At 33.3% G+C, this 27,416-nt stretch overlaps 5 protein-coding genes, 1 long non-coding RNA gene and 1 other non-coding gene across 12 annotated transcripts; 3 read left to right on the top strand and 4 right to left on the bottom strand.

Annotated features, from left to right (window-relative positions):
• Nucleotides 1–39: 39 nt before the first annotated feature.
• On the bottom strand, nucleotides 40–7,104 carry LOC123201915 (protein DEK-like). 2 transcript variants are annotated; one of them, XM_044617516.1, is made up of 12 exons: nucleotides 6,967–7,104; nucleotides 5,134–5,919; nucleotides 5,001–5,034; nucleotides 4,236–4,315; nucleotides 3,952–4,011; nucleotides 3,647–3,757; nucleotides 2,791–2,868; nucleotides 2,617–2,700; nucleotides 1,758–2,220; nucleotides 1,548–1,660; nucleotides 914–944; nucleotides 40–523 (listed from the first exon to the last, which is right to left on the bottom strand). In XM_044617516.1, the coding sequence occupies exons 2-12, from the start codon at nucleotides 5,818–5,820 to the stop codon at nucleotides 363–365; spliced, it is 1,902 nt and encodes a 633-aa protein (XP_044473451.1). In that variant the 5' UTR covers nucleotides 5,821–5,919; nucleotides 6,967–7,104; the 3' UTR covers nucleotides 40–362. The 2 variants fall into 2 exon arrangements, with proteins under 2 accessions (XP_044473451.1, XP_044473452.1); XM_044617517.1 differs by lacking the exon at nucleotides 6,967–7,104 and adding an exon at nucleotides 6,038–6,054.
• A 1,250-nt stretch (nucleotides 7,105–8,354) lies between these two features.
• Nucleotides 8,355–9,323, bottom strand: LOC123201917. Its single transcript, XM_044617523.1, has one exon. It carries the CDS (start codon nucleotides 9,215–9,217, stop codon nucleotides 8,591–8,593), a length of 627 nt encoding a protein of 208 aa, XP_044473458.1. The 5' UTR covers nucleotides 9,218–9,323; the 3' UTR covers nucleotides 8,355–8,590.
• A 2,676-nt stretch (nucleotides 9,324–11,999) lies between these two features.
• Nucleotides 12,000–13,938, top strand: LOC123201919. Its single transcript, XM_044617525.1, has 3 exons — nucleotides 12,000–12,244; nucleotides 13,268–13,368; nucleotides 13,489–13,938. The coding sequence occupies exons 1-3, from the start codon at nucleotides 12,190–12,192 to the stop codon at nucleotides 13,768–13,770; spliced, it is 438 nt and encodes a 145-aa protein (XP_044473460.1). The 5' UTR covers nucleotides 12,000–12,189; the 3' UTR covers nucleotides 13,771–13,938.
• A 3,600-nt stretch (nucleotides 13,939–17,538) lies between these two features.
• Nucleotides 17,539–18,141, top strand: LOC123201920. The gene has a single exon (XM_044617526.1). It carries the CDS (start codon nucleotides 17,706–17,708, stop codon nucleotides 18,039–18,041), a length of 336 nt encoding a protein of 111 aa, XP_044473461.1. The 5' UTR covers nucleotides 17,539–17,705; the 3' UTR covers nucleotides 18,042–18,141.
• Nucleotides 18,142–21,039: 2,898 nt separating this feature from the next.
• LOC123201916 (two-pore potassium channel 1-like) lies at nucleotides 21,040–23,529 on the bottom strand. 5 transcript variants are annotated; one of them, XM_044617520.1, is made up of 4 exons: nucleotides 23,346–23,528; nucleotides 22,566–22,612; nucleotides 21,430–22,336; nucleotides 21,040–21,343 (listed from the first exon to the last, which is right to left on the bottom strand). In XM_044617520.1, exons 3-4 carry the CDS (start codon nucleotides 22,326–22,328, stop codon nucleotides 21,184–21,186), a joined length of 1,059 nt encoding a protein of 352 aa, XP_044473455.1. In that variant the 5' UTR covers nucleotides 22,329–22,336; nucleotides 22,566–22,612; nucleotides 23,346–23,528; the 3' UTR covers nucleotides 21,040–21,183. The 5 variants fall into 5 exon arrangements, with proteins under 5 accessions (XP_044473455.1, XP_044473453.1, XP_044473457.1 ...); XM_044617518.1 differs by lacking the exon at nucleotides 23,346–23,528 and adding an exon at nucleotides 22,833–23,339; XM_044617522.1 differs by lacking the exon at nucleotides 22,566–22,612 and having other exon boundaries at nucleotides 23,346–23,529.
• Nucleotides 23,530–25,057: 1,528 nt separating this feature from the next.
• LOC123201921 lies at nucleotides 25,058–26,335 on the top strand. Its single transcript, XR_006498885.1, has 4 exons — nucleotides 25,058–25,171; nucleotides 25,294–25,393; nucleotides 25,953–26,212; nucleotides 26,288–26,335. It is a non-coding gene; the product is annotated as an uncharacterized LOC123201921 (long non-coding RNA).
• On the bottom strand, nucleotides 26,011–26,082 carry TRNAC-GCA. The gene has a single exon. It is a non-coding gene; the product is annotated as a tRNA-Cys (tRNA).
• Nucleotides 26,336–27,416: the final 1,081 nt, after the last annotated feature.

Below are 27,416 nucleotides of genomic sequence, written 5' to 3'. Positions count from 1 at the left end.
GATGTAATAATAAATAAAGCAAGACATAACATATGCAACTACCAATGGCAAAGTTTCTCAATGTCTTAGTTTTATACTCCACAAAAGGTTGGTTAGAATTCCTACAGATTCATGTTTATGTTATAGTGTACACAACATGCAGCATTTCTGCAGCACAAAAGACTTGAGTAGCACCATCTTCTCTAGTTTTCACTAATCTCTAGCTTAACCGCCAGCAAATTAATGCTAATATAATAAATTACAGCCAGCTTTATGGAAACAGGCTAAATATTACATGTGGTACAACTAAATTCAAAAGAGGGATCCAAGAGGCTTAAATACCTACAACAATTTCTTGCAGTCATGTTCCCATTCGAAGATCATCAGGCTTCAACCTCTTGGCCAGTAGACTGGGTTTCATCTTTCTCAGCATCACCTCCCTCATCTTCATCATCAGGCTCATCGGCTAGTTTTGTGAGCTCTTCTTGGATCATGAGCTTTATAGATGACTTCCTTGAAGTGAGATCCATGTCAAATCGAATAGCTGAAAAGTGGAAAAATTTCTCATTATCCTAAAATCTGTTTATCAACATTCCCATTCTATATATTTCAAGGTTTTATCATTCAGAGTAAACATAGACAGCACAAACAAATCTTGTTATCAGAGTTAAAACCCTTTTTAATTGGACTTGCGATGGTTGAAGGAGTGGGCCACTTATAGATTTATATATTGAAGAGAGACTTATAGAACTGAAGCATTGTTTAATGCCTTTGGTCACTTTACTAGAGCAATTAAGGCTTGTTGCACAGAAGCGCCAAGTCTAGTTGTCAGCAACAAATTTACAAGTTTTAGACCATTAACTGTTACCATCTGATGACAGGATCCAAACGAGTACAAAATCAGTGCAACAAAATAGAAGTGACAAGTGCATACCAAGTTGTTTCAAAATGTCTGTGAAGGTAGCCTGCAAGGGGAAAGAAATAACTTAGTGAAGACAATTCAAGACAGTAAATTATTGCATATTAAAAAGCAGGAATTTTGGTGACATACAGGGCTGCAAGCAAGCTGAGGAGATGGCAGATTGAGTTTGGCTCTTGAGCCGAGCTCAAACTTGATGTTGGCTAGCTCAATGAGCTTGCCAGCTCATAGCTCAGTTTGCATAAAATATCAATAAGCCCCTAAAAATCTCAAATCTTACATTTACCACTTTAAAATCTTATTTTTTTAGCTTTGACGTTTGAACATTGGGGATAAATATATAAGTTATGAAATTTAAATATTTTTTTGAAAATTAAGAAATTAAAATGTAATTTTTTGAGTCGAGCTCAAGCCAGAGCTAGCCATTTCTGTCTCGAACTCGAACTGAGATCTTATCAGCTTGGTTAGCCTCGAGCTAGCTGTTTCTATCTTGAGCTGAACTCAAGCCAAGCACTACATGGCTTGGTTCATTTGAACCCCTAGTTACATATTTATTTCCCTACAAAGTTTCAGAACCAACTAAAGAACTAAAGAAATAAGGAAATCTATACAGACAACAAAATAGTGAACTGCAGTAATCAAATCTTACCGTATTGAAGTCCACTTCCTTAAGAATCGCACATATTGCATCTCTCATATCCTCATCACTTGGCTTCAGTTTCTCATCCTCAGCTTTATCCTTACCTTTCACAGCTTTTCTTCCTTTAAAAACAAGGAGAAGCTTTTCAGCATAAATTAGAAAAAGATATAGTTAACAATAAATAACCAAATGAGGTTGAGAAGAATTTTGTTATTTCACCAGTTTTTTCCTTGGGAGTAGTTTTTGTCGAAGTTGTAGTGTTTTCCTTGGTGACCTTTTCATTTTTCTTCTTTCTTGAGAATACCTTTGGGCTAGTATGACTGACTTCATCGGCCTTGGATTGTTTAGATGGTGCTTTCTTCGGTGTTCTTTTCGGTGGTGGACTGGACTTACTAGTGACTGTAATTTTCTTGGCCCCAGCTTTTCCAGCAGATACCTTTTTAGTTGGGGTCTTTGAACTTCTTTTGCGTTTCTTCACGTCTTCTTCTGATTCATCCTCAGACTCACTTTTGTCTTCACTTTCAGAAGGCTCAGGAATCCCATCATCAGAAGGCTCAGGAACACCATTTTCTTCTTTTTCCTCTTGTTCAGATTCTTCTTCCTTTTCCTCTTCACCTTCAGACTCATCCTCCGAGTCTGAGGTATTCTTCTTCTTTGAAGAATCTTCAGCCTTTCTTCGACTCTATGAAAAAAGAAATGAAAAAAGACAAATAGACAGAATTAAACACTTAATTCTTGCATAGTACAAACCCTCTGATGTTCCTAATTTATTTTTTTCTCAGCTTATTTCATTCATTTCTAAGATAAGCTACAGACTATCTGAAGACAAAATAATTCAGTTACCACTAGCACAAAAGTAAGACGATAGTAAGCATGATCTGCCTTTCTTTTAACCCTTACACCAACCCCTTCCTAGACCTTTATTACAACACAGCCACCTAGTACCCACAGATACACTAACTGACTATATATAGTACAGCCAAAAAAGAAAAAATTTCAAGCATGGAATTTCCCCCATTATAGTACAATGTAAAAATAAAAAATCACCTTTCTGATTTCAATTGTAAAAAAATGGTACCTTCGCAGAACGTTTTGAAGATGCATTCTCAGAAGTTGATGAATTTTGTTTGCCTACCCTCTTCCGCTTCTGGCTTGCTCTTGACTAAATTACCAACAGAAAAGTCCAAATAAAAAGCATGCCAGACCAGAAACCACATGTAAGCTTAAATTTCAGTATTTTAAAGCAGCAGACCTCTTTCTCAGAGAGTAGCTCAGTAGTTGTGGCATGAGGAGCCATCAAAAAGTCTATCAGACTTGTGACAATATCTTCCTGCACATACAATTTAATTTAAGCTCATTAAAGAAGCAATCAACTCATATGTTAACATAAAATTCAGGCAGGCTAAATCACTAAACTCTCTTCCTAAAGGAAATTTATCAAACAGAATCATGGACAAAACCACAGAAGAGCTGGATATTCTATTCACATGATTGTCTGTGAGTACTGCACACAAAGACAGTATTATACGAACCTTACGAGAACCACATCTCAAAAGCTAGCTATTGAGATGGGAGAGTCCAAGGCCATATAAACCCCATACTAGTTGCTCATACTTTCCAATGTGGGATCCAAGTCTCATACCTTGCACTTGAAATTCTAACATACCATCGCGCTCCGCAGCCCCGGTGCCCACGCGGGCTGGCTGTGCGCTAGCTCTTTGCTAGCCCCGGGTGAACACTACAATGCCAGTGTCACCACCCGTGCCGCACAATTGCAACTAGGAGACACGGTGATGGCTCTGATACCAAATGATATGAACTTTAGGAGAACTACACCTCAAAAGCTAGCTATTGAGATGGGAGAGTCCAAGCCATATAAACCCTACACTAGTTGCCCATACTTTTCAATGTGGGATCCAAGTCTCATATCTTGCACTTGGGATCCTAACACAGTAGTTAAACTAACTAATAAAAAAACAATATTTTGTTTTCCTCAATTAAACCAATGACATAGTTCCACTAACAGGATAAAATATGGACAAAAAATAAAGTAATGGGGCCACACAGATTGTCTGGAACTAGCAGGCAGAACTAGAAAATTAACAAACCTTCCTCCTAGTGTTTTTGGAAATTTGAATGTCTAGCACATCGCAGAATTCCAGCAACTTCTCTTTATTACACTTGTCAAATTTTTCCTTCACTTTGATCTTTTGCTTTTCCTGCAAGAACAAAACAATTAGAACTATCAAAGTGCGTGAAATCCAATTATCATACCACCGTGTCAAAAGCCAAACCAACCATTTAAACATTACATAATAATTTTTTGAAATTAATTCCCTAAGATGTGCTATAGCTTAAAACTGAGAAAATGTACATAGAAACAACCGAGTGACTTCATAAAATTGTAGTTTACCTCCTTTTCATGCCACACAAATCCAGAAAAACGAGATATGTTGCTTTTCATCTGAGATGCCTGCAAATGAAAGGAATGGGAATCACATAAAATAGGTCTACCACAGTCAATAAATCATCTGCTATGACACACAAACAAAGAGCTCCAAAACCATCTTTTGTTCTAGGTTTTCATGAAGTGAGCAAACACTTGCATCTGTTTACAACATCCTTGTCAACAACTCAATATGCATTCTAATAAGAAATTGACAATGGAGCAAAGTTAAAGAACAACTCTCAAATTACCTTTCCCCTTCTTCCATAGAGAATTGTATGAAGCAGTCTGAAGGTGTCTTCAGTCTTCCTTCGAGATAACTTAAATGCCACTGAAGCAGAAAAGATTTCTGATGTCAAATGGTTCATCCACAGTTATGCATTGACATACATATCCATATGGAAAAGATGCAAAGAGACAAGTTTCCATCGATTTACAAGCACTTTGATAAACCAGTAAATAAGATTTATGATGGACAGAAAGACAAATATAACAATAAAGACGACATAACTACAACCTCATTAGAGTTATAACAAACAATTGTACCATGATTGATAACATGATATCAAATATTGAAAAAAGAGCTTAAAAATAATTCTCAGAGCCCTTACAAATAATTCCCAGAGGAAAGGAACCTGGAAAAATATGTACCATGTAGATATCCATAGCAAAGGTATTTTCATCCACTAAATAAACTTAACACCTTTAAGGTAGAGCATAATCAATATCAGTTGTCACCATGTTACCATGGGACAATAAAAAAGTCATCCGAATTATTATTATTATTCCCACATTGAGTCCAATCTCCACTAATGAAGCTTTTTGAGTATGAAAGTAAATCAAATTTTCAAACATTCACTTTAAAAGAAGAAAAACCTATTTTAATTTCCACAGCATCATATAATAGTTTTATACACTGGAGCCAATAAATATTTTACAATTTTCCCAGAAAATTTATTATGACCTTTACACAAGCATAGCCAGTACAAATCCAAAAGAAGAAATAGAGCCCATACCATTAGGAATATCTTTCAATGGGGTACCACGTCCCTGCCATATTAAAATTACATTACAATCAAATATTTATAGAAAAAAGAAAATACATTAACCAAATAAAAACAAATTTTAAATAATAATAAAAAACCAAACCTTTTCAATTTGGAATTCCTTTACAGCATCTTTCTCGATGGTGGCCACAAGCCTTTCAACAGATTTCCGCTCCCGCACAGGGCGATCAGTAAAAGGAGTCCTTTGCTCAGGCTCCTTCTCATCTACTACCTTTGGCTTCTGTCCTTTAACTTTTGACCCACGCTTTGCTGACCCTTTCAACTGTTTACTTTCTTCTACCTTACGCTCTTCCTCCTTTGTCCCATCAGCCTTCTCATTTACATCCTCTTCCTTAACATTCTGTTCATCATTCTCTTTAGAGCCATTTTCTTCTTTACCATCTTCAGTTTTCGGTTCCTCATTTTCACTGTCCACTTGTTTTTCCATCTCTCCTTTGGCTTCTTTCTCTTCCTTGATTTCTGGGTCTTCCTCCATTTTATCAGTCTCAACTTTCTCACCAGCTCTCTCAGCATCTTTCTTCTCTGCCTCCATTTCTTTCCCTGCATCATCTTTCTTATCTTCCCCCATTTCTTTCATTCTACCCATCTCTGCATCTTCTTCCATTTCCTTCACTCCATCATCTTTTGCATCTTCTTCCATTTCTTTTAGTCCTTTGTCTTCCTTAATCTCTTTTTTCTCCACCACAGTTTCTGACGGTTTCTCCACTGAGTTAGTCTTTCCATTGGCCGTCACCTCAGGAACATCATTCTTCGTTTCTTCCTCACCCATATTCAATCAAATCAGAGTAATTGCTAAAATAAGTGATCTCCCCTTTACACTTCCAACCAAACTTGATAAGTTTCTTCCTCAACTCAATGCCACAAAAAGCTGCATAAAAAAGTAATAATCTCTCAATTAAATTCATATCAAGACAACAGAGTAACTGAAAATTTATGTTATAAAAAGGACTACTACACTGAATAAAATAAAGATAAAAAACAATTACTTGTCCAAAAAAGCTTCAACAAGCTCTCAGATAGGGAAAACCCAAAGAATTGAAACTCCATGCCAAAAAAGCCATCTGTTTGGTTACTATGAAAGTTACACAAACTTCAGAAAACATGGACACCCAAATTTTAGAGTTTGTTTCTCCAAACTCAACTGTACCAAAGCTAAGAACAAGTGCATCAAGCTGAATTTTTTTTTTTTTTAAAATTCAACCTTTTGATACCTTAGACCACAGGAAACCTTATTTCCCAAATGTCAAAATTTTCTCTTCAATTTCCACATTTCGCAGCAACCAAACACTGCCTCGACACTAATTTCACCAAAATAACAAAACCCCAAAATACACACAGAGCAACCCTAATCTTAATCTAAAAATTTAACACAAAACACCACAGAACCAAAATTGAAAAAGAACACACAAAAATCATTCAAATTCAGGGAAAACCAGAGGAATTGAAGCCCATACCAAAAAAAAAAATGAAAAAAAAACCTCTGTTAGGTTACTAAGAAAGTTACACGAACTTCAGAAAACATCAACACCTAAATTTTAGGGTTTGTTTCTCCGAACCCAACTGTACCAAAGCTAAGAACAAGCGCATCAAGCTGAATTTCGAAAAAAAATCAACTTTTTCACACCTTAGACCAGAGAAAACCTTACTTCCCAAACGTCAAAATTTTCTCTTCAAATCCCACATTTTCTAGCGACCAATCACTGCCTCAACACCAATTTCACCACAATAACAAAAATCCAAAGTACACACTGAGAAACCCTAATCTTAACCTTAAAAAAATACACATAACACCACAAAACCAAATTAAAAAAAATACACATAAAATACTCACAAAAATCATCAAAATTACACAAATTGCAAGCCAATCGAACCTTTAAAAAAATAATTATGATGCTAAAAGTAAAAAACTACTTACATATTTTAAAAATTAAAATTCAAATCTCGAAGGCGAACCGGTCTCTGAGCTCTCTCTGCTTCCCTTTCAGTGTTCGACATTTTTTTTTAATTTTTTGGTCTAGTATTTATTTCAGAAATCAGATTTGTTTTTCGTGAAATTCTTTATATAGTCGGACGTGAAATCCGGATTTGAAATACAGTTAATTGCCACGTCGGATGGAGGGAGAAGTTCGAGGTGGGGAAACAGTTTGACGGTTGAGATTTCATTTGGAGGGCATCGGGAAAATTGACGGCTGTGGGTAGATATTCGTTTCAGTTGTATTTCAGGCATCTATGGGAATAGCGTGGCCCACGGGAAGAATGTGGTTAGGGAATTTTATAATTTAATTATAAAATGACAATTATTAATTAAAAAATGTGGTTCTTTTTTTAATTTTTTAAAATGATAATAAAATGTTATGCTAAGTCAATAATCAATATTTCGGATATTATAATAAAATATTAAGTAAAAAATAAAATCATCATATAATTTAATATTATTTTATCTCTAATTAAAATTACTTAATTGGATAATACCACTGATACATAAATTAATACTCATAATTAGTATATATAATTTTATTGCTATTTAGATCCCTATGAAAATATACATAGATGATGATGAAAGGAGTTGGTGTATCAGATACACATCATGTTAAATTAAGTAATACAGTTTTAACTTATTCAAATACAAACCATTTAACTATTATAATTGGATGTGATTTGAGCTGTTCGAACCTAAATTCTAGCTTAGATTGGACAAGTTGGTTTCAGTCAAGTATCGGGTTTATTTTATAAAATCAACAAAGTTTAAACTGGTATGAATATTTGAATTTGAGTTAATTTTGGTCAAATTTAAAGTAAAATTATTTTTAAACTAAGTTCAAACTTTATCTCATCAATCTCGACTTAGATCAAATTTAGTTGTAATACTCAAGTAGTTCATCTATATTAAATTGATTATATCGAATTTTAGTACTATGTTATACCAATTGCGCTTGTTTATAAAAAAATAGGTTAACTTCAACTCCTATTCACTTAAAATGTGGGCGTCATTAGGGTTGCAATCAACTCGATTAGATTTATACAAAGTTTAAACTAAAACTTGACGAATTCAGAAGCTGTAGGTTTAAACTAGAGTTCGAGATAAGAATGATTGACTTGAACTTGACTTGAGAAACTGCATTTAAATTTTATAATTTATATATTTATTAATTACCCTATATATTCCAAGTTAACGAGTAAAAATATAAGTATTTTATTTTGAACTTTTAAAAATTTATTGGTATAATACTTGCCCTATGTCATGGATTTATAAATTCACCAAGCCAAACAGCAGAAAGCCTGATCTCAATTCGAAAACCAAACTCAAGCCTCTCAAACTCAAACTCTATTCGATAATGGTTGAGTCAACCCAACTCGTTTGCAGCCCATGGTGTTAACGGTATGCCATATCAGGGGTAGAGCCATTCACTTGAATAATGAAAACTGGTCACAAAGTGCTCTTTGTGACAAAATCTAGTGTGAACTTTAGAAACAAAGGAATCTAAAACAAAGCACACAAAATGCTACAAAACAATACAAACAAAATCTGAGTGGGGATTTTATGCTTCAATTTCAAACCTTGAATACTTGATGGAGCCCATGGAAATGTCAATTTCTATCAAGTTTTCTTCTTCTTCATTGACCCCATTGATGTCTGCCAAAAGCTCCATTAGTCCTTGTTGATAGAAGATGGATTGAGGCAAGAATTCAGAAGGTTTTGAGTTTGGAATGGTAATTTCAATGAGCCCATCTTCATCTTCATCTTCATCACCTTCTGAGACTGAATCTCTTGAATTCATCAGAATCCCAGCAGGCTCACGAGTAAGGCCAACAACTTCCCTTTCTTTTGCAGCTTTTTCTTCTGCAACATTTTGTATTTCTTCTTGTTGTTTCCTCTCAGCCTTTTTCTCAGCAAGGTCTCCTGCTAAATCCCATCTGGATTTTCCATCTTGAACTTGATTCTCCAAAAGGGTTATCTCCTTTTTCTTCTTGGTGAATGTGACAAGGATAGAAGTTGAGAGAATCAGGATTGGGATTGTGACTGTGACTACAAAATGAGAAAAGCCAGAGCCTGGCAGATAAGTGAAGACTAAAGAAGGAAGAAGAAAGACAGCTGCAACAAAAGACAACGAAGGTTTTGACAAAACCAGTGAAGAAAAGCTTTCAACTTTGGCTAGTTTTTCCATGTCTAGAGATCCTAAAATGGCCTCAAAAGATTTTTGATAAAGACTAAACAAAAAGAAGAAAGCAAATACAATTAGCGGTGGAGCATTTCAAAGCCCTTTTCACTTCTGAGTATCTATCAAAAACCCAGTAAAATTTTGGTCTTTTTCGAAAAGAAACCTAACATATCGGTAAGTTTTATTGGATTGTTCAACTAGTTTAATGAGTCTAATTTTCTTTCACACTCACACACTTACACTAATTTTTTAACAATCCAATAATCTTTTGAAACGTAACAATCTAATAATCTCCCTTCACATATCGAGTCATTAGTGGTTCGACACTTTTCTTAACCAATTATCAATAAAAACAATACACTATTAATCGGACCTTCACAACATGCAACAATCCAACAACTTTCCCTCACACATTAAGTTATCGTTAGTTTGACACCTCTCACAATCAACCATCCAAAATTTTTCATGCAGTTTTATACATAACACACGTTAAGCTTAAAATCTCACTCACATGAAGACGGTCATATTATGGAGTACAAAAATTTAAGTTAAAATACCTTGAGATGTAGCTTAAGTGGTAAAAAAAAAAATTTATGTATAAAAAAATATGAGTTTAAATCTCTTATGATAATATATCAAAATCAAACTCTTAATTTACCTGGTTCGATAACTATGAAACTAATTATTAAATTTAAAATTTATTTTATTCGATATAATTAATTTGACCCTTGAAAAATTATCTAACTCAAATGCCATTTCATGTTATCAAATAAATTTAAGGTAGAAATAACACAAAGTCAAGACAAGACCAATTGTCTGCCAAAAAACCGAAAGTTCCTCAGTAATAATGGCCAACCCGTTCTCTTTTGTCTGCAATAAAAACTTACAAAAACATAATCATATAAATGGCATAGGAGGTCCCTTTTTTCGGGCATGAAGGAGCTCAAAATCTTCAGATAACAATGTTTGCCCATTGCACATTACAGACCTTTTGGATGGTAATGTCGGGAATCAAATCAACAAAATTCATACTATTTTGAGTCACGTTGGCGTTTATAGATAAGGTAATTCTAAATTAATAATAAATAATATAAAATTATGACAAATAACACATAACTCGAGGATATAACAACGAGGAGTTTAATGAATTTGTTTTATATATAAAGCTAGATTCAATTTAAATTGTTCAAGCTCTAATCTAATAAATTGAGTTTGAGTTAAGAATTAAACTCATATTCATAAAAGAGTCAAGATTGAGTTGATTCGAACATTTAGTTTAGTTTTATTTTTAGTTTATTAATTTCAAATTCACTATTTAGAGTACAAGCTTATTCATGTTTGGCAACCCTTGTCAAAAGTTTGTCAAAATTGCTTTATTGTCTCCTACTAGATAGAGTTGGTGGCTTAGTGGAAGGCAAATTAAGTGCAAGAAACCAAAGTATTATAATGCGAAGATTGACTTTGCCCCAAATCAATGATCTCTCTCGTGCATTGGATGAAATGATGTTTGTTGGGCAGCCGACACAGCCACACAATTTTGGCACCGCCAACTTTGGCTCGGTTGAAAATTTTATGAGTCTTATCGAGGCTCGAAAGTATGACGAGTTATATTGGATTCTTATAAGAAGAAGGCTAAAGGACTATTTCCTGTTTAAGATATGCTACATTCTTAAATTTTTTTTTTTAAATTTTGATAATAGTAAATAACTACTCATAAGCAATTAAAATTAACAAAACCCTGAGCTTTTGAAATTTTATCTCTTTTCGCCCTCCTAAAAGTTTTTCTTAGCCTAAGTTTTAAAAAATGACAGTTTCACTGTAGGATTTTATTTTGAAATCTCTAGCGTCATCTCCGGTGACCTCTCCCTCCGGTGGTCTCTCTCCTTCCATTTGGATGTCCAATCGGCGTCGAAGAAGTGGTGGAAGATGAAGAGCTTCATAGGGGAAGACGAAGCTCTTCATCTTCCTAGACGAAGACGAAGCTGACTTCTGGGAAGATGAAGACGAATTTGTCTTCCCCGACGAAGCTCTTCGTCTTTCATCGCTTCTTCGACACCGATCGAGCATTCAAATAGGAGGAGAGAGACCGTTGAAGGGAGAGAATGCTTTAAGAGGGAGAGGTCGCCGGTAATAGAGTCAGAGATGACGCCAGAGATTTCAAAACGAAACTCTTAGTTGAAACTGCTATTTTTTAAAACTTAGACTGAGAAAAAATTTTAGTTTTTAAAGTTTAGGGGGCAAAAAGAGATTATATTTTAGTTTATTTTAATATTATAGAGAAAATAACTATTTTGCTCTTACTACCGTTAATTTTAACTATTCATGAGTGAGTATTTGATATTATTAAAGTTAAAGAAAATAAACTTAGAAATACAACATACCTTGGATGGGAGATAGACCTTTGGCCTAAGAAGAAATGTAAGTAAGCTCTTAACAATTTGCAAAAATTTAAAAAGCTAAAAATGAGTCAAACACAAACCTTTAAATTATTTAGACTCACTAAAACCTTTAGCCAAATATAATAAACAACATTAATTTAGTTATTTGAGTTTTTTAAATTTATTAGATAAAAATAATCACTTCAAAGACTTTGGGACCTCAAAGAAATGTTTCACCGCATTTCTATAACCAATAAATCTCCCCCAAATCTTAAAATTTAAAATGACAAAATTACCCTCAACACCGCGCCATCCTACGACCAAACATATCCCAAGCAAAAGGGCAATATGGGAACTATGGTGATGTTAAAAAAAAAAAAAGGTTAAAATTTCTTGCGGTCCCTATGCTTTCTTTTAGAAAAGGAATTTTATTCCTCATTTGTAATTTCATTTGGATTCACTATTCGAGCTCCTATAAATTCCGACGGTCACAAATTGCTTGCTCAGGGGTTTAGTGTGGGTGATTGATTTGATCTGATCGCCTCTCTCTCTGGGCTTTAGCGCCCTCTGGCCGTTGAAATCCATGATCATCAGCGTCTCATGGAACACTCTCCAGTGCACACCACTCCTCCAGTTGAAGAAGAAGATGAGTGGGGTACGTAATTATAGTTATGCCCTTGTCTATTTTCCATCTGGTTCCCGAGAAAAAAGCTGGAAAATTTGGAAAAAAAAAAAAAATCTTTGTTTGATATATATATTCATTGGATTATATTTTATATGGATACTTTTTCTATGTTATTTTTTTACCTTTTTAATGCATAAAAATGATATTTGAAGGAATTTATTTGTTCAAGTTTGAATTTTAGGTTGTGTGTATTGTATTTTGATAAACTTTGATTTGAGTTTAATTGGTGGGTGATTGGGTATGTTGATTCTGATTCTGAAATTTTCTTTTTTTTGTTGATTTTATATGTGAAATTCGTGTTCCAAATGCAATAATTTTGACGCTTGAAAGAATTCAAAGTAATATTGTTGTTTACAGTGCATTATGGCAGCCTTTTTTTTTTTTTTTGGAGAGAATTGAGTGGTGGATTTTTTGTAAATATATGATTGTTTATATTTCATGGATTGAACATTTAACATTGCTTGACTTGTCTTTCTAATTATACAGTTTTTTTTTTCTTGTGTTGGGCCAAATTGAAGCTATGGGGATTGAATAAAACTACATATATGAACATTTTTTACCAACGTGCTCATACAAATTGACGTTATAATATGTGATTGGATAATATAATTTTTTTTTTAACTTAAAAATCAATTAATCACATGTTGTTGCGTTAGTTTGTATGGTAGATTAGTAAAAAATATCTATACTTTTAGTTTTACTTATAGGGATTTTATATAACCAATTGCTGCTCTTCCTTTAAGTTTATGGCTTGTTTGTTTTCTGAACCCTTTAGATGAGATAACAGTTGCTGCATGGAAACACGTAAAGTTCCTGATTGTGTTACTTGAAATATTTAGGATACATTTTTTGGATATGAAAATGGGTAGATTTTTTCAATGCCTTTTTGGGTTATGTTTCAACAATTTCAAGTAGTAATTTAATTTTGCCTTAGATTGATGTTATTTTCCATTAATTGACGTTAATGTTCACCTGTTCTTCTTGATGTGTTAGACACTGATGGATTTGTGATTCCAAGCTTGGGAATAGGAGACCTGGGTGAAAGCAAACCTGGTGCTGCAGAAGAGAAAGTATCAGAACCTCTTTCTTCGAAGGTTAGTTGTGCCTTGTATATCTTTAAAATGATCATTTTTAGGCAACGTAGTTTATATCATGAAGTTTTCATCATACTAGCACTTGATCAAATCTTACATTTGTTTATTCCACATGTCCAGGGCAAGAAGGAAGAGAATATCTACTTGGGACCCCATGGTGCTCCACCTTCACAATCAAAGCAGCAAGATCTGAGCTTATCCAGCCGTAAGCAGCGATTTAAGCAGAAACTGAAGGAAGCAGATAGGAAGTCTGGTGGGACAGGCCGGGAGAATAAGGTTGAAACTCTGAGAGAGCTTGTGGGCGCTGGAAAAGTAGGCATCAACATGTCAAAGGGTACTTCCAAAGACTGGCTAGACCAACATTGCCATGAGTCTCAGTTTGAGAAATGGAACCCCCAGTGAGTGGAGTTTTTGTTAGCATCAGATATTTATCTGTTGACAGACTTGGTGGCAATAACTATCCTACAAACATAAATCTCTCTGGAGGTAACTTTTATTGAGCTCATGTATTTCAACAGTAAGTGCCTAGTTAAACCTTCTGCAATGACAAAAGTAAAATTTTTAAGTCAAGGCATTGTTTTGGTTTCTGGTTTTATGTTGAGGCATCAAGTTGTACTTCTGTGTTGCCAATATTGCATAAGGTACACACTAATATTTTTCACCCTTATTTTGAATGGACAGTTTAATATGTCCAAATTCTTGAGTTCATGCGTCTGTTAAACCGGTCTTATATTTTTTTTAATTAGCTATGAAAGAAATAATTAAGATTCAGGTAAATTTGGAAGTGATGCAGTTTGAGTACTGTCTTGATCAAACAAGCCAAGTTCAAACTTAAGTGGCTTGAGTCTTATACTCAAGCTGAGTTCACGTTATTCAGCTCAATGAGCTTTAGTATAATATCAGTTAACCCTTAAAATTTTAAAGTTTACTCTTACATCTTCAGTGGAATGTAGGGGAATAATTTTTATATATACAAACTGTAAGATTTAACTACTCGAACAAGAATGTCATCTGATCCAAATTGGTTCAGTTTGAATTTATTTTTCAATTCGAATAAGTTAATTTTGAGTTGGAGCTTTAACTTGACAGTTAGGATCAACATTTGCTTGTTTATCTATTTAGTGATATTGTTTATTATATTGGTAACATTGTTCATCTTGTCAATAACTCTTTAGTGACACTGTAAATCAACTTAAATAAGATCGAATTCAAACTGGATGTTATAGATTCAATCCATGCTCGAGTCAACTTCAGGATCGACTCAATTTAAATCCATCTTTACATTCAAATATACAACATGGATTCTAACTATGCAATGTAGTTGAATTTTCATGTTGAACCAAAATGAATCGTTTTGATTCATCGAGGCAAATCTTTTAAACCTACTCATATGATATTAAACCTATCTTATTATGGTTAGATACCATTTAGATCTATAATCTTAATTACAGGTTCATATATTGTGAAATATGAATATCTATCTTACATCCAACATATGCTATTTGGATCTCAAGTCAAAAAGTATGAGTTTTTGTTGGAGAGTTTATATGACTTTGGTCTCTAATCTCTAAAATTAATTTTTAGGTTGTGATTCTCCTCAAATTTGTATTATTTGGTATCTTACCCATAATCACGACTTTTAGTTGTAATCATGTTATATAAGTGATAACGTTGATACTACAGTGTTTGTCCAATGACATAACTAGCTCATGACGTTATATTAGGGTATATTTTGATTCTAGGTTAGTTTTTGGGAGGTGATTATCTCAAGATTCACATAATTTGGTATAAAAGTCACAATCCCTGGATGACAAAACCAACCAACGTGGTTGTTGAGGTTTTTTTTTTCTGGTAATGAGGAATCTTATTTAAGTTAGATTGTCCTTTTGGGGCTAAAATGAAATTAATCATATCGTGTAGGTCAATTCTCAAGACTAGTGACTGACCCTATAACTACTGAACAAGGTAAATAAAAAATTTAATAGTAAAATATTATCGGATAAGATTTGAATCAATGTCTACTTATACATGAAACCTCTTTTTTTAACATTCAAACTATCTTTAAAGCAAAAAAAAAAATTAACATTATTAGGAGATGTTTAGTTTAGGTAATGATTCCTTGAAAATAAGTTATTTAGAAGTCTACTAAATATAAACGATTATTATGTTTGATAAAATTTAAGAAATATAAATAATTATTATGTTTAGATAGAAATAATAGAAAAATAATAATATTTTATTTTGTATAAATGTGTTAAAGGTGTAATTATTCTAAAATATTTTTTATATTATTTATTTTATTAATTATCAGAACAATATTTAAAGTTTCGTATCCATCCGACGCTGCCATTGAGGGGCTTTGAAAGTAAATTATTAACTAAATTTAGGGAAAAGGACTATTTCCCACCCAAATTTTAGCCCAATCTCAAAGTCACACCCACGGGAGATGAAAAACTCAAACTTCCACCTATGACCAAACTTTTGTTAATTTTTTCTGTTAAAGAGAGGGTAAAATAGTTATTTTACTATTTATATTAAAAGTTATAAAACTTATTACTTTTCACCCCCCTTAGGTTTTAGAAACTAATATTTCACTTTTACCTAAAGTTTTTAAACTTTGAAAAGTATTATTTTTACCCCCAAACCTAGAGTTTTCATATTTTTCAAAACGTAGTCGTCTCTCATAACTTTCAAAAACAGCAGTTTCACCCCCACCATTCAACTTCATCTTCTAGCGTCGTCTTCGGAGTTGTCTTTGGCCTCCTTCTTCTCTTGGTGAAAGGCGATGGTGCGACAAAGAGATCTCCATCTCCTCGTTGCATAACCTAGGTGATGAAGGACGACGCTTTATCTCTCATCGTGTCGTTTAGATAGGACGACGAAACATCGTTCTTTGTCTGTTCTTCTAAATCTAGATGACACTTTGTCGTCCAGATTTGGGTGACGAAGTTTGTCCTTCATTGTCTTTTGTAACCGGAGAAGGAAGATCAATGGAAAGAGTCAACTGTCGGTGGTGGTCAGAGAAGGAAGTAAACTTTAGTGGTGAAATTAAATTTTTCAAACTTTGAGGATGTGTTAAAATATTAGTTTTTAAACTTGCAGGAGGAAATGATAAAAATTTTGAAGTTCAAAGTTTATAGGAAAATAACTATTTTACTTCTCTTTCTAACTAAAAATTTAGACGATAATTTGGTCATAGATGAAAGTTTGAGTTTTTTTATCTCCTGTGAGTGCGACTTGAGATTGGGTGGGAATAAAAAATTTACCCACCTGAGAAGACGCATCTGGAAAGAATAAAACGTCAACCATACTATTGAGAGTTAATCACATGTTCATCCCATAACTATTGAAGAGAAATTCAGTCCAGTAAAATTTAAAAATTTCTTTAACCCCCCTAGTAGACAATTATCAATTATGGCCAGAGAATTTAAATCTCTGTCAAATACTTTGAAACGAAGTGCTTGTAACGCCCTCACTTATCTTATTGCGGTGTAAAAAGGTAGTATTTACTTTTCAAGTATTTCATTTCGAATACAATAGATGAGTTTAGAATTTCTTACTTGTATTTTTTTTTAAGAACGGGATTTAAATTGAACTTAAATAAAAAACAGTTCAAATTTATAATATTAAGTTTAAGTTTATTTGAATTAATGAATAAGAATATTGATAGAGTGAATAATATCATTGAAAAAGCAAACAAGTTGAATTAGATAAAGATCAATTCAATTTAAATTGGTTTGGATTGAATCCATGACTTTAATGAATCGAGTTTAAACATTCTAGCTTAATACCTTGATTTAAAACAAGTGTTTTTGTCTATCTACAACATTATTTATTCAATTGACAATAATATTTACTCATCCGATAATACTAGTCACACAATCAACAATTTTTTTTTTGATGATATTATCCACAAGTTTAAACTCGAGCTTAAATTAGATATTATGTTTTTTATTTGAGCTTGAATAAATTCTTAACTTTGTTTAGAATAGATCGAATCCACCCTTAAAATTGAAGCTTTAACTCAAGTTTGATTTGATTAATTGGAACGTGAATTAAAACCCGAACTAACTCATACTTGAATCCATCAATATTTAATAGGGATTAAAAAAGCATTTCCAAAATTTAGCAGACTAAGAAATCCTTTGTCAAACCTTAGGGATCAAAATTATTTACCCGTCTCTCTCACGCAAAGAAAGCAATCATATTTTACCTCAGAGGGAATCTCACATAAACAGAAATCTCGATAACAATAATTACAATCATCCCTTCTCTCTCTCTCTCTCTCTCTCTCTCTCTCTCTCTCTTCCCGTCTTCAGTTTCAGGCAAAACCCTCCATGGGGATCCAAGAAAAGCTTCTCAAGTTCAAGGTCCACATATTGTTCCCACTCATTCTCTTAGGCTTGCTGTTTTCTTTAGTCATTTTCGCTCCAAGTTTCTTCACCCTTTTAGCCTACTTTTGGCCTCTGTTTCTCTCCACTGCTCTCTTCCTTGTCGCCGTCGTCTTCTTCGGCAAGCCGTCCACCTCCGACGCCTCCCACGTCGAACACCACAAAGCCGCCGCCGAAGACCTCCTTAATTACGTTGCCGGCCAAGATCAAACCGTACAACATCAACACCCGGAAACTGAAGGTGAAGATGAAGGTGAACCAGTTGCTGGAAGCTCTAGCTAGTTGAAGATTTTGTGTGTAATAATCTCTTCTAACTCTCTTTTGTTTTTCGAATGTTCTGAACTGTAGAGTATTTGCGGCAGAATAAAAAAGCTTATCATTATGTTGATTGTGATGAACGGTGGGGACATGGTTAGCAATTTATCATAACTTAGGCAGTGAAATACCAAATGATCTGACTTTGGCTATCAGGGAGAATTTGAACCGAGAGAGCCGAAAAAGGCCCAACTAAGATCTGTCCGAAATCATCCAACTTTGTTTTAATGTCTTAATAGTACAAGTCAAAATTAAGTTGGGTAGCATCAACTTATGTTTGGGTGGAGTTTAGATTTATAGAGAGGCTGAACTACCTAGTGTGGTCTCTTAATAGATTGTTGATTTGACTTTGGCACGGTCTTCTTTTGGTGGTCCTCTTCACCGATGACTATGCCCAAGAGAATCCTTAGAAGGAAGTCACATCGGAAAGAAAAAGACATCGTCTAGAGATCGTCGGAGAAGAATAAATGGCATCGAAAATTTGAATATGAAAATTGAAAACTCTAGGGGGGCCTATACTAATTTTAAAAACTTAGGTTAAAATAAAATTGTTAGTTTTTAGGGTATAAGAAAGAAAATGATATAACTAACGGACTTAATTAAATTTAACAGTCTATAGATAAATAAATGAGATCTTTAAAATTAGCAAAAAAAAACTTGATAAAACTCTATATTTCAGGTGGAGAATAGTCCTTTCGTTAATATTTTATTATAAAATATAAAGGATTAATACATCGGTATATTATATAAAATATTATTGGGTATTAATTATTATTATATTTTATAAAAATTGGTGGGTGTATATAATTATTATGTTTGATTGAATATAATAAAAAATATTAAATTTATTTATTTATTTAAATATTTTTATGTATAATAACTCTAAGTATTTTTCATGTTATTATATTAATTAAAGTGAATGTAGTTTTATTTTAAAAATTAATATTGTTTTTTTTGTAATGAAAAATTTTATTTAAATTGAAAAATAAATCAAAATTTTAATTTTAATATATTATGGGAAAAATTTTGAATCCTTATTTTTTTATTATTTAAATTATTTTTTAAGTAAAATTAAAATTATTTTAATAATTTTTTAATCTATAATTATATTAATTGATGCTAATAATAGAAAGTTGCTAAAATTTTTTACTGAGTTTACACGTTTAATCAGTGGTTTAGTGGGCCATGCAGACGCATGTTCAAATACTACGAATGTATTCTAATATTATCGGAGGTTGAATCTGGGACGTTCGCCACTCGCTCTGTGGGCCTCGGAGATGGCGATTATATATGATAATCAACCGACTTTAATTGATTATTTCGTACGGTTAACAGTGGATCTGTGGGTATTGTGGGCCACTGCCACTCTGATGATCGCTGGCAGCGATAAAAAGGTCAAGTAGATTCACGCATCATGGTCGATTGATTGACTGATTTTCACTTGGTCTTGGATGTCGACACCTTTTATGACCTAGGGGGGGACCACGAACCGCCCAACCCAAGACCATGCGCGTGATTTTTTCACCTTGAATTAACATTGAGGGGTAGGCTAGTTAAATTTTATATTATACGATAGGTTTGTTATATTATATTAATTTTATATATTTTATTATATAAATTATTTTTTATTTTTATCATATAGTATATCTTGTATATTATAGCATATTAATATTATGGTTTAAATTATAATTTAAATTGGATCAAATCATATTTTTTATTTTAGTTTAGTATAATTTGATTTGAAATCTCAAACGATTTGGTTTAGTTTTGAAAATTTTTAAGTTGTTTTTTAATTTAATTTAAAAAAACTTTTAAACTGTATTAAACTAAACTATGTACACTTTTAATTTTTATAAAATAATTTGATTTAACTTTGAGTAAATTTAAATTAAATCTAAAATAAACTTACCCTCAAATCAAATTTAAATCTTATTTTGTCAACCCCCAACTGATTTCAAGCAAACTCTTATAAATCAGTGAACAAAAGAGGAGATTAAAGAGTTAACTTAATTTTTTTAACTTATAATAAAGGTAAAACATCAATAAACTTTCAAATTTATTTGAGCCTTTTTATATTTTATTATCTTGTACCACCCTATATTTTGTTGTTATTCACTTTGATCCTTTCAAGTTTTGTTTCTAACTTTGCCATTTTTTAAAAATCAAAACGGATCTCAAATTGAGTTTATTCAAGTTTTATACAATCAAATCTAACCTTGTTGGTGCCTAAAAAAGTAATATAACATAACGGTTGTTAAGAGTAGGATTAGATTCTAAGCAATATTGTTTTGTTTGCTAATTCAACTCAAAATGAACACACTTAAACCAAGGTCGACTCTATGAGGTTTATATATTCCAGATCGAGTTTGCATTTGAGGATGTTCAACTTGCTAAGCTCACGAGTTTTAAAAAATTCGATTTGTATTAATTAAAATAATGTTATTTTATCAATAAAATTTAAAATATATCGTTTTGACTAATATAAATCAAAATAATGTCGTTTTGGTTCATTCTCATCCAATTACAATATTAAACTAAACTCAACTAAAATTCGATTAAGTATCATAACCAAACTTAAACTCAACTCTCTTCATATTAAACTGAATTTGAGTTAATCAAAACTCAAATTGGATAACTGAGTTTAATTTAAATACACCTTTAGTTAAAACAGTAAAAAGGTAAAGTTCAATGAACGAAAACGGTCAAAATGAGTAATCTCGTGAAATCATATCGTATTGAAATTAAAAGGTTGGCAAGTGGGTTAAAATCAAAAAGTGTGATATCATATTGGAAATCCATGGTGGCTGTGAGAGTAAGCAAGCACAAAGTCAAGGTTTAGAAACTTTATCTCCTCATGAAAAGGGACAGAGGAACTCTCAAACATCAAGCACAAACATGATTTACAGTGGCCGAGCCTCCCTTCGTTTTGAATTTTTTTCATTGAAGCATTTGAAAAATATCGATATAACTCATAAAATTTTATTTTTTTATTGATCTTTTTATATTTAACCTTAGTCTCTTAAATTTTATTTTAGGTTCGGTCTATGAGAATACATTTGGCAATAAGAAGTTGACATTAGTTTTATGTTACAAAGAGGATCAACTTCAGCTATTTGGTTTGAGGGTTTTGAGCAAGTATTATATCGGAAGTCGACAATGTTCCTGATTGATCGACATCAAGATCCTTGAACTCCTTCAATACCGGTGAAATATCTTCTTCGCAAACCTTCCCCATCTCTTTGAGCTTATATATGATGAACTCCGCTGGACTGTTGAAAAAATAGGCAATATGAGAGAGTACTTTTGGAGAAAACATTAGCAAACAAGAATTTAGAAACAATGAGAGATTATGTACCTAACATCGCCATCGCCATCAAGATCAGCTGCCTCCAAGTCGGCGGCTGTCATTCTCCGGTTAAGAACCCAATTGACCAGTTTCATTTGCCTCTTTACAGTGTTTAGCTCAGCAATGCGGAGGAAAAACTGACCTAAAGACATGGTACTAGTGAGGATCCAAAAGATTGCGAAAACACGACCCCCAGTCGTTGAGAAACTCTTGTCACCGTAACCCAGTGTTGTAATGGTAGAACAAACACAGTAGAAGGAATCGACGAAGTCCATGTCCTCAACAAAGGCGTGGACAACTGTCCCGACAATGATGTGCACCAAAACGATGATCAAATGCAAGATGCATTTGTACCTGACTCTGTGTGTTTCAACCTCCTTGTGCATATCCATTGGACTAAGTTTTTGAGGAATATGCAGGGCCTTAATCAGAAAGATTTCCTGCTTCTCTACCAAGTAGTCGGCTGCTTTACTCAGCATTAGACCACCTAGACCCATCCCTATAAAGACAAAAGCACAGACAAGTAGTTTCGAAAGAACACTATCTGGCACAAGGTCTCCGTATCCAACTGTGGTCATTGTCACAATACAGAAATAAACAGAATCCAAGATTCCATTTGTTTTCTTTCCTTTGATTTGTCCCTGAATGCTGAAGAAGCACATGGTGCCTGCACTCAGATACACACCCAAGTATGCAGCCAACCTCAGATAATGAGGATGAGGCTTCCAAAAAATGGATTCGGAGCGTCGAAGGTTGTTTAAGCCAATTTCCGCAGGAAGAAAATCAGCTGTCGGAGCACTTTTACAGCGACGATATCGCCTTATCTTGGAAACTTTTTCATTACTTTTTGGAGGTGGTGGATCTGCTAGTCCTGGGAGCAAGGTCTGGTTTGTACCCTTGGAGGCCATTAAACAACCTGCAAGTGATCAGACACATCAAAAGTTTAAGTAATGACACCAGTCAGGATGCAGCTCATTTCAAGGGATAAGCTCTCAAATTGTCGAAGTAATTTACAATCAAGATATCAGCTTAAGCTCTATTTCTGCTTATCTAGCAAAAATACACCACCAATTATAGGTAAATGATGATTCTTCGAAATGGAAACCTAGTACAACGTGGAAGAAGAACAAATTTTAAACACTCACAAGTGACACTATCTCTGAATTACACCTGCAAATGATTAAAGATCCCTCTGGGGCAACAGAAAGAACAAGCAAATTGTCAGCATTGATTGAATAAATGATTTTTTAAGACCCCTCTCAAATTATCAAAGTAATCTATTGTCAAGACATCAGCTTAAGCTCTATTTCTGTTCATCTAGCAAAAGTGCACCACCAATTATATGTAAACTACAATTCTTCGAAATGAAAACCTAGTACATTGTGGAAAAAGAACAAATTTTGAACACTCACAGGTGACAGTATCTCTGAATAACCCCTGCAAATAATTAAAGAACCCTCTACAGCATCAGAAAGAACAAGCAAATTGTCAACATTGATTGAATCTATGATTTGCTGGTACTTCTTTTCAATCTTTTTCCATGGAAACATTAACAGAAACAACTACAATGGGTCTAAACACAAAGTAAACCTTAACCAAGCAAGTTTCCAACAAATGCAAGATCTCAACAGTGGTGGTCAACATGATGAACTTATGATGATGATGATGAAGATCATTTCCTTAATTAATGCATGATAGCAACATCAATTTTGCCTCAATAAGAAGCAAACAAAGGAACAGAATTGAAACCATAATCAGACCAAGTAAGTTAGATGGCTTCATTATCAACACAAAACAACATATGGGTTTCCACTAAAAGAACTCCACTTCTCACTAACAAGCTGAAACTAAAAACAACTCCACCCAGATGTAGCTACACATTACTTGAGTAATAGAGAGAGTATTCTGTGTGTTGTGGCACTTACCAGTTGAACTAAAGCACCTTCTTTTAAACCCACTTCAGAAGTGCTTTTGGAAGAAGGAATTCAGCGAGAAACTTCCTTGAACTTTCCAGGAAAATTCAGAACTTTAGCAGTTAGGCAAGTTAAGCTTCTATGCACTCCTGTAGAGTTGGAAAAGGTGCGTTGTTTTGTGATGGTTTGAGCTGACTGCCAACATCAAGCTTATACTTTGTTCGAGATAGAATATGGGAAATATTGAGAACCTGACGCTTGTCGGTAGCGAAAGGATCAAAACAAAAGTTAATCCAACCAGGATAATTTACTTTATTTTTTAAAAATAATTATTTTTAAAAAATAAAGTAAATTATCCTGGTTGGATTAACTTGGTTCATTTAAATCTCGAATAAGAGTCATTTAAAACTTATTTAGAATTCAAAATGATCAATTTACACTTACAATCGATTCGAATAATAAATAGTGACATCAGCAAAAAAAAAATCAAAAAATAAAAAAATTGCCTAAAAAGAAAAAGACAATGAGCATTCAAGCTCAAGCAAATAGAATTCTTTGGTAGACAAGGAGTGTGTGTCTATGTGGGTAGTGCCTTTTTTCTATTTGTTTCCAAGTGAGAGGGAAGGGTATTTCATTGCTTGGAATTTCCACAAATCTTGAAATTGAATCAAGTTTGGTAGAAGATAATGCTTTGATGCATAATTTGTTTGTTCATGACCCCATTTGGTTGGGCCATAAATGTTGATATGATGCTTCCCATTTTTTTAATTTTATGAGATTAAAGGAACCAATCAACTTGTAATAATACTCTATATAAATAAATAATAAAAAAAATATTATTATATAATTAAATAATTTTAAATAAAAAAATAAAAAAATTATCCCTTCAATAAATTGGTCTTTTAACAAGAGAAATAAAGTTTTTTTATGAAGAAAATAATAGTCTGGTACCGTCATATTGTTATTTTCTAAAAATTACATGTTTTTAATAACAAAAAAAAAATTACGTACATATTTTTGGTATATAATTTGGGTATACAAATGATATATCATTATGTGATTTGATGATTTTAAATTAAAAATAAAGTAATATCTAATTACATGATGACACATCGTCTTTATACCTAAATTATATACCAAATATGTGTATACATGTCGTTGCTCTTATGATAATTATTCAAGTGCTTAATTTGGTATTGGGGTTACTTTAGCCCAACCCCAAATGTTGTGTAGTGTTAGTAAAAAAAAGTAATGCTATGTACATTTATAACGAATATAAATTTAGATACTAATAATAATATATTATCATGTGATTATATGTTTATATTTGTAAGTTTAATTTGAGCTACTTGAGATCGGATCGTTATTCCTCAAACAATCAAGTTCTAGTAGGGGTAGTCCGACCTCAAGATTGTGTTGAGCCAGAAATTCGTCAACAAGTTTTATCTTTTCTAATAATTTTTTTTTTATTTTTTGACTTCATTTTTAATTATTTTTCTTCGTTTTCATTTTTTACAATCCTTCCTTTTTTTTTTTTTCAGTGGCTTCTTTGATGAACTTTGTTTGGGTTCAACTCAACTAGAATATGTTTCAACATATTTTAATAAATTACTTAAGGGGTAAATTTGGTAATAGGGTTGATTTTCAACAATGGGCCTCCAGCCCAAGCTCAAATGTTCTAGCCCGAGTACAAGTATATATTCGAATTTACCGCCATTTTGAACATTCGTGATTCAACACGAAAAGTTCAAAATCAGAAAAAAGAAATGGAGGGAAATTGTTCGAGCTCACAGTGTCATCGCGATTCCCTTCAAAATCAAACGTCATCGAAAACAGAAGTAAGAACACAAAGCACAAAAAACATATTCATTTCACCACATGTAGTTTTATTGTTTTTATGGATTTTTTTTTAAATTTCTGTTTCTGATTTTGAATTTAACTTTGTTGTTTCTACTTGTAGAATTCACCAGATGAATTGTGAAAGACCTAAGCGAGGAACTATCACCTTTGATTTTCATCGAACGGTTGAGAAACTACTGCAAGAATCTCGATGCAAACTGGTTCGGTTTCTTTTTAATTTTTTGGTTTATCATTACAAGATTATGATTGAATAAAAATTATTTTTCAAGAATTGAAGTGAAATTTTGTAGAAAGGAAAGTAGTCTATTGATTTAGGTGTTGTATGGAAGTTTGTTCATACTGTTAAAAGTGTTCCATACGGTAGATAAAGTTGATTTTGAGATCAAAAAATATTTATGCAAACTTCTTTTAGATTTGACCTTCTGGTTTGTGATCATGATTATATGAGAATTACTAAAAAATGTTACTAAATTTGGAATTTATAGCTTAAATTTTGTGGTGGAGTAGTTGTTAATTGAGATTAAAAGCAAAGCAACTGTTTGGACGTCCTTTTATGGGTGCTTTTGTATTGTTACAAATAACAGTAGGTAAAGTAGATGATTTAGGCATTAAATTTTATGTGAAGATATTCGAGCCTTTTGGTTTCTAAATTTTATACATATGATGAGATCGTGTTTTGCATATGGGATGTCTGCCTTTCTTGGTTGGCGAATAATATGCATTTTCTGAATGTACTTTGGTTCGGGATATTTTCTCCAGATTAAAAAATGAGGATTTGGGATATTTTCCAGAGATTAAAAATAGGAGTATAAGATTAAGGGCCCAACCGGGTTCGAACCGGTGACCTCTTGATCTGCAGTCAAATGCTCTACCACTGAGCTATGGACCCGATTCGCTTGGTTAGTGTCAAAAATACTAGCATTTAGTAATTCATTTGAATCTGTTGACGGTTGCTGACAGGCTGGTTAAGATTCGTGGAAGCTGGAAGGAAATTTGACCGTATAAACAATCTTAACACTGTAAGAATGACACAACACATTTATGATTCGGTTGCGCCTTACTAGTATGTGATTGTTTAGCTTATTTTTTCGCAGGTCCACCACATTGCTGTGCCTGTTGAGGAAAATCAAAGCCGACCAAGGCAAGGGGTTTGTTTGGATTTTGATTGATTTAACCGTTGATTGGATTGTTGATAGATTAAATAAACAAAAAGAAATATTTAATCAAACAAAATTTAACAAGGGGTGGTATGGAATACATATTTCCTACAAGATGAATTTGATTCGTTTTTCACTAATTGTAAATTTTTTTTCTCTCATCTTGGCCAACTTCATGACATATTAAATAAACAAACCAAATTGTCTTCCTGTGCATTCTCTCCCAATTGTTGAGGTGGTGAACATACCAAACAAAATTGTGTCTAAATGCATTTAGCAGGACGTTTCGCAATCATAGGCGATCCGGTCCAATGACTTATTAAACTTTAAACATTGACCTAAGCCAGCCACTCAAACCGGTTTGACTGGACTAACTATTAAGTGTACTGTGTACCTAAAATTATTATAACAAATCCTTGCCAATGTTGCTTGTGATCGATTCCTGTTATTAATTCCTGGTAATCAGTGTTCCAGCGGTTAGCCAAGCACCAGTTCTGTGACAGAAACCGCTGCATTGTCATCACTGTCAGTAACAAATTAAGCTCAAACTTTGCCTGTACTGTCTATTCAAGTTCATTTATAAATAAAATTTTTTTCTTGTTTATACAGGGAAAAAGGTATCCAGACAACTCCACAAGAAGTTAGAAAAATCTCTTTGAATGGCCCATTTTGCAACCTTTAACCTGTTTCCTCTGTGTCTCTAATGCATAGGTATGCCACATTTTATTCTATCAGGTTTCTGCAACTCCTTATGGAGAGTTCGCATTTGCGTACTTATTGCTTAGTTGATTGTTATGTAGTGGCACAAAAGTCACAATTGATACATGTCCTCAATGGTCAGACCTGTTTGATGGCTAAAACGGGGTTTTACGACACTCAACATTAATACAGTTCTTAATGGTCAGAGTCCTCCAAGTCTCGCATCTTTGACTTGAGTTTATAGCATATCAATTGGGGTCGGTGGTGTGCTAGCGCTCTTCCAGCCCCTACGAACAGTGTAGTGCATGTCATCAGGTCTGTGATTTTTGAAAATCAATCTTTGGGGTCATTTTTAGGGGTGAATTTG

The sequence above is a fragment of the Mangifera indica genome, chromosome 18, assembly GCF_011075055.1.
Source record: "Mangifera indica cultivar Alphonso chromosome 18, CATAS_Mindica_2.1, whole genome shotgun sequence".
Classification (NCBI taxonomy): domain Eukaryota; kingdom Viridiplantae; phylum Streptophyta; class Magnoliopsida; order Sapindales; family Anacardiaceae; genus Mangifera; species Mangifera indica.
This window is presented reverse-complemented; position numbering and strand designations above follow the sequence as displayed.

What these genes read in the sequence shown, in the direction of transcription:
- LOC123201915 (XM_044617516.1), bottom strand. Translation starts at nt 5,820, where the DNA reads ATGGGTGAGGAAGAAACGAAGAATGATGTTCCTGAGGTGACGGCCAAT. An exon ending in TTGTGTGGCATGAAAAGGAG is followed by an intron (nt 3,758 to 3,951) that starts GTAAACTACAAT and finishes TTGTTCTTGCAG; the next exon opens with GAAAAGCAAAAGATCAAAGT. An exon ending in AGGAAGTGGACTTCAATACG is followed by an intron (nt 945 to 1,547) that starts GTAAGATTTGAT and finishes TTCCCCTTGCAG; the next exon opens with GCTACCTTCACAGACATTTT.
- LOC123201917 (XM_044617523.1), bottom strand. Translation starts at nt 9,217, where the DNA reads ATGGAAAAACTAGCCAAAGTTGAAAGCTTTTCTTCACTGGTTTTGTCA.
- LOC123201919 (XM_044617525.1), top strand. Translation starts at nt 12,190, where the DNA reads ATGGAACACTCTCCAGTGCACACCACTCCTCCAGTTGAAGAAGAAGAT. An exon ending in TGAAGAAGAAGATGAGTGGG is followed by an intron (nt 12,245 to 13,267) that starts GTACGTAATTAT and finishes TTGATGTGTTAG; the next exon opens with ACACTGATGGATTTGTGATT. An exon ending in CAGAACCTCTTTCTTCGAAG is followed by an intron (nt 13,369 to 13,488) that starts GTTAGTTGTGCC and finishes CCACATGTCCAG; the next exon opens with GGCAAGAAGGAAGAGAATAT.
- LOC123201920 (XM_044617526.1), top strand. Translation starts at nt 17,706, where the DNA reads ATGGGGATCCAAGAAAAGCTTCTCAAGTTCAAGGTCCACATATTGTTC.
- LOC123201916 (XM_044617522.1), bottom strand. Translation starts at nt 22,328, where the DNA reads ATGGCCTCCAAGGGTACAAACCAGACCTTGCTCCCAGGACTAGCAGAT. An exon ending in GATGGCGATGGCGATGTTAG is followed by an intron (nt 21,344 to 21,429) that starts GTACATAATCTC and finishes TTTTTTCAACAG; the next exon opens with TCCAGCGGAGTTCATCATAT.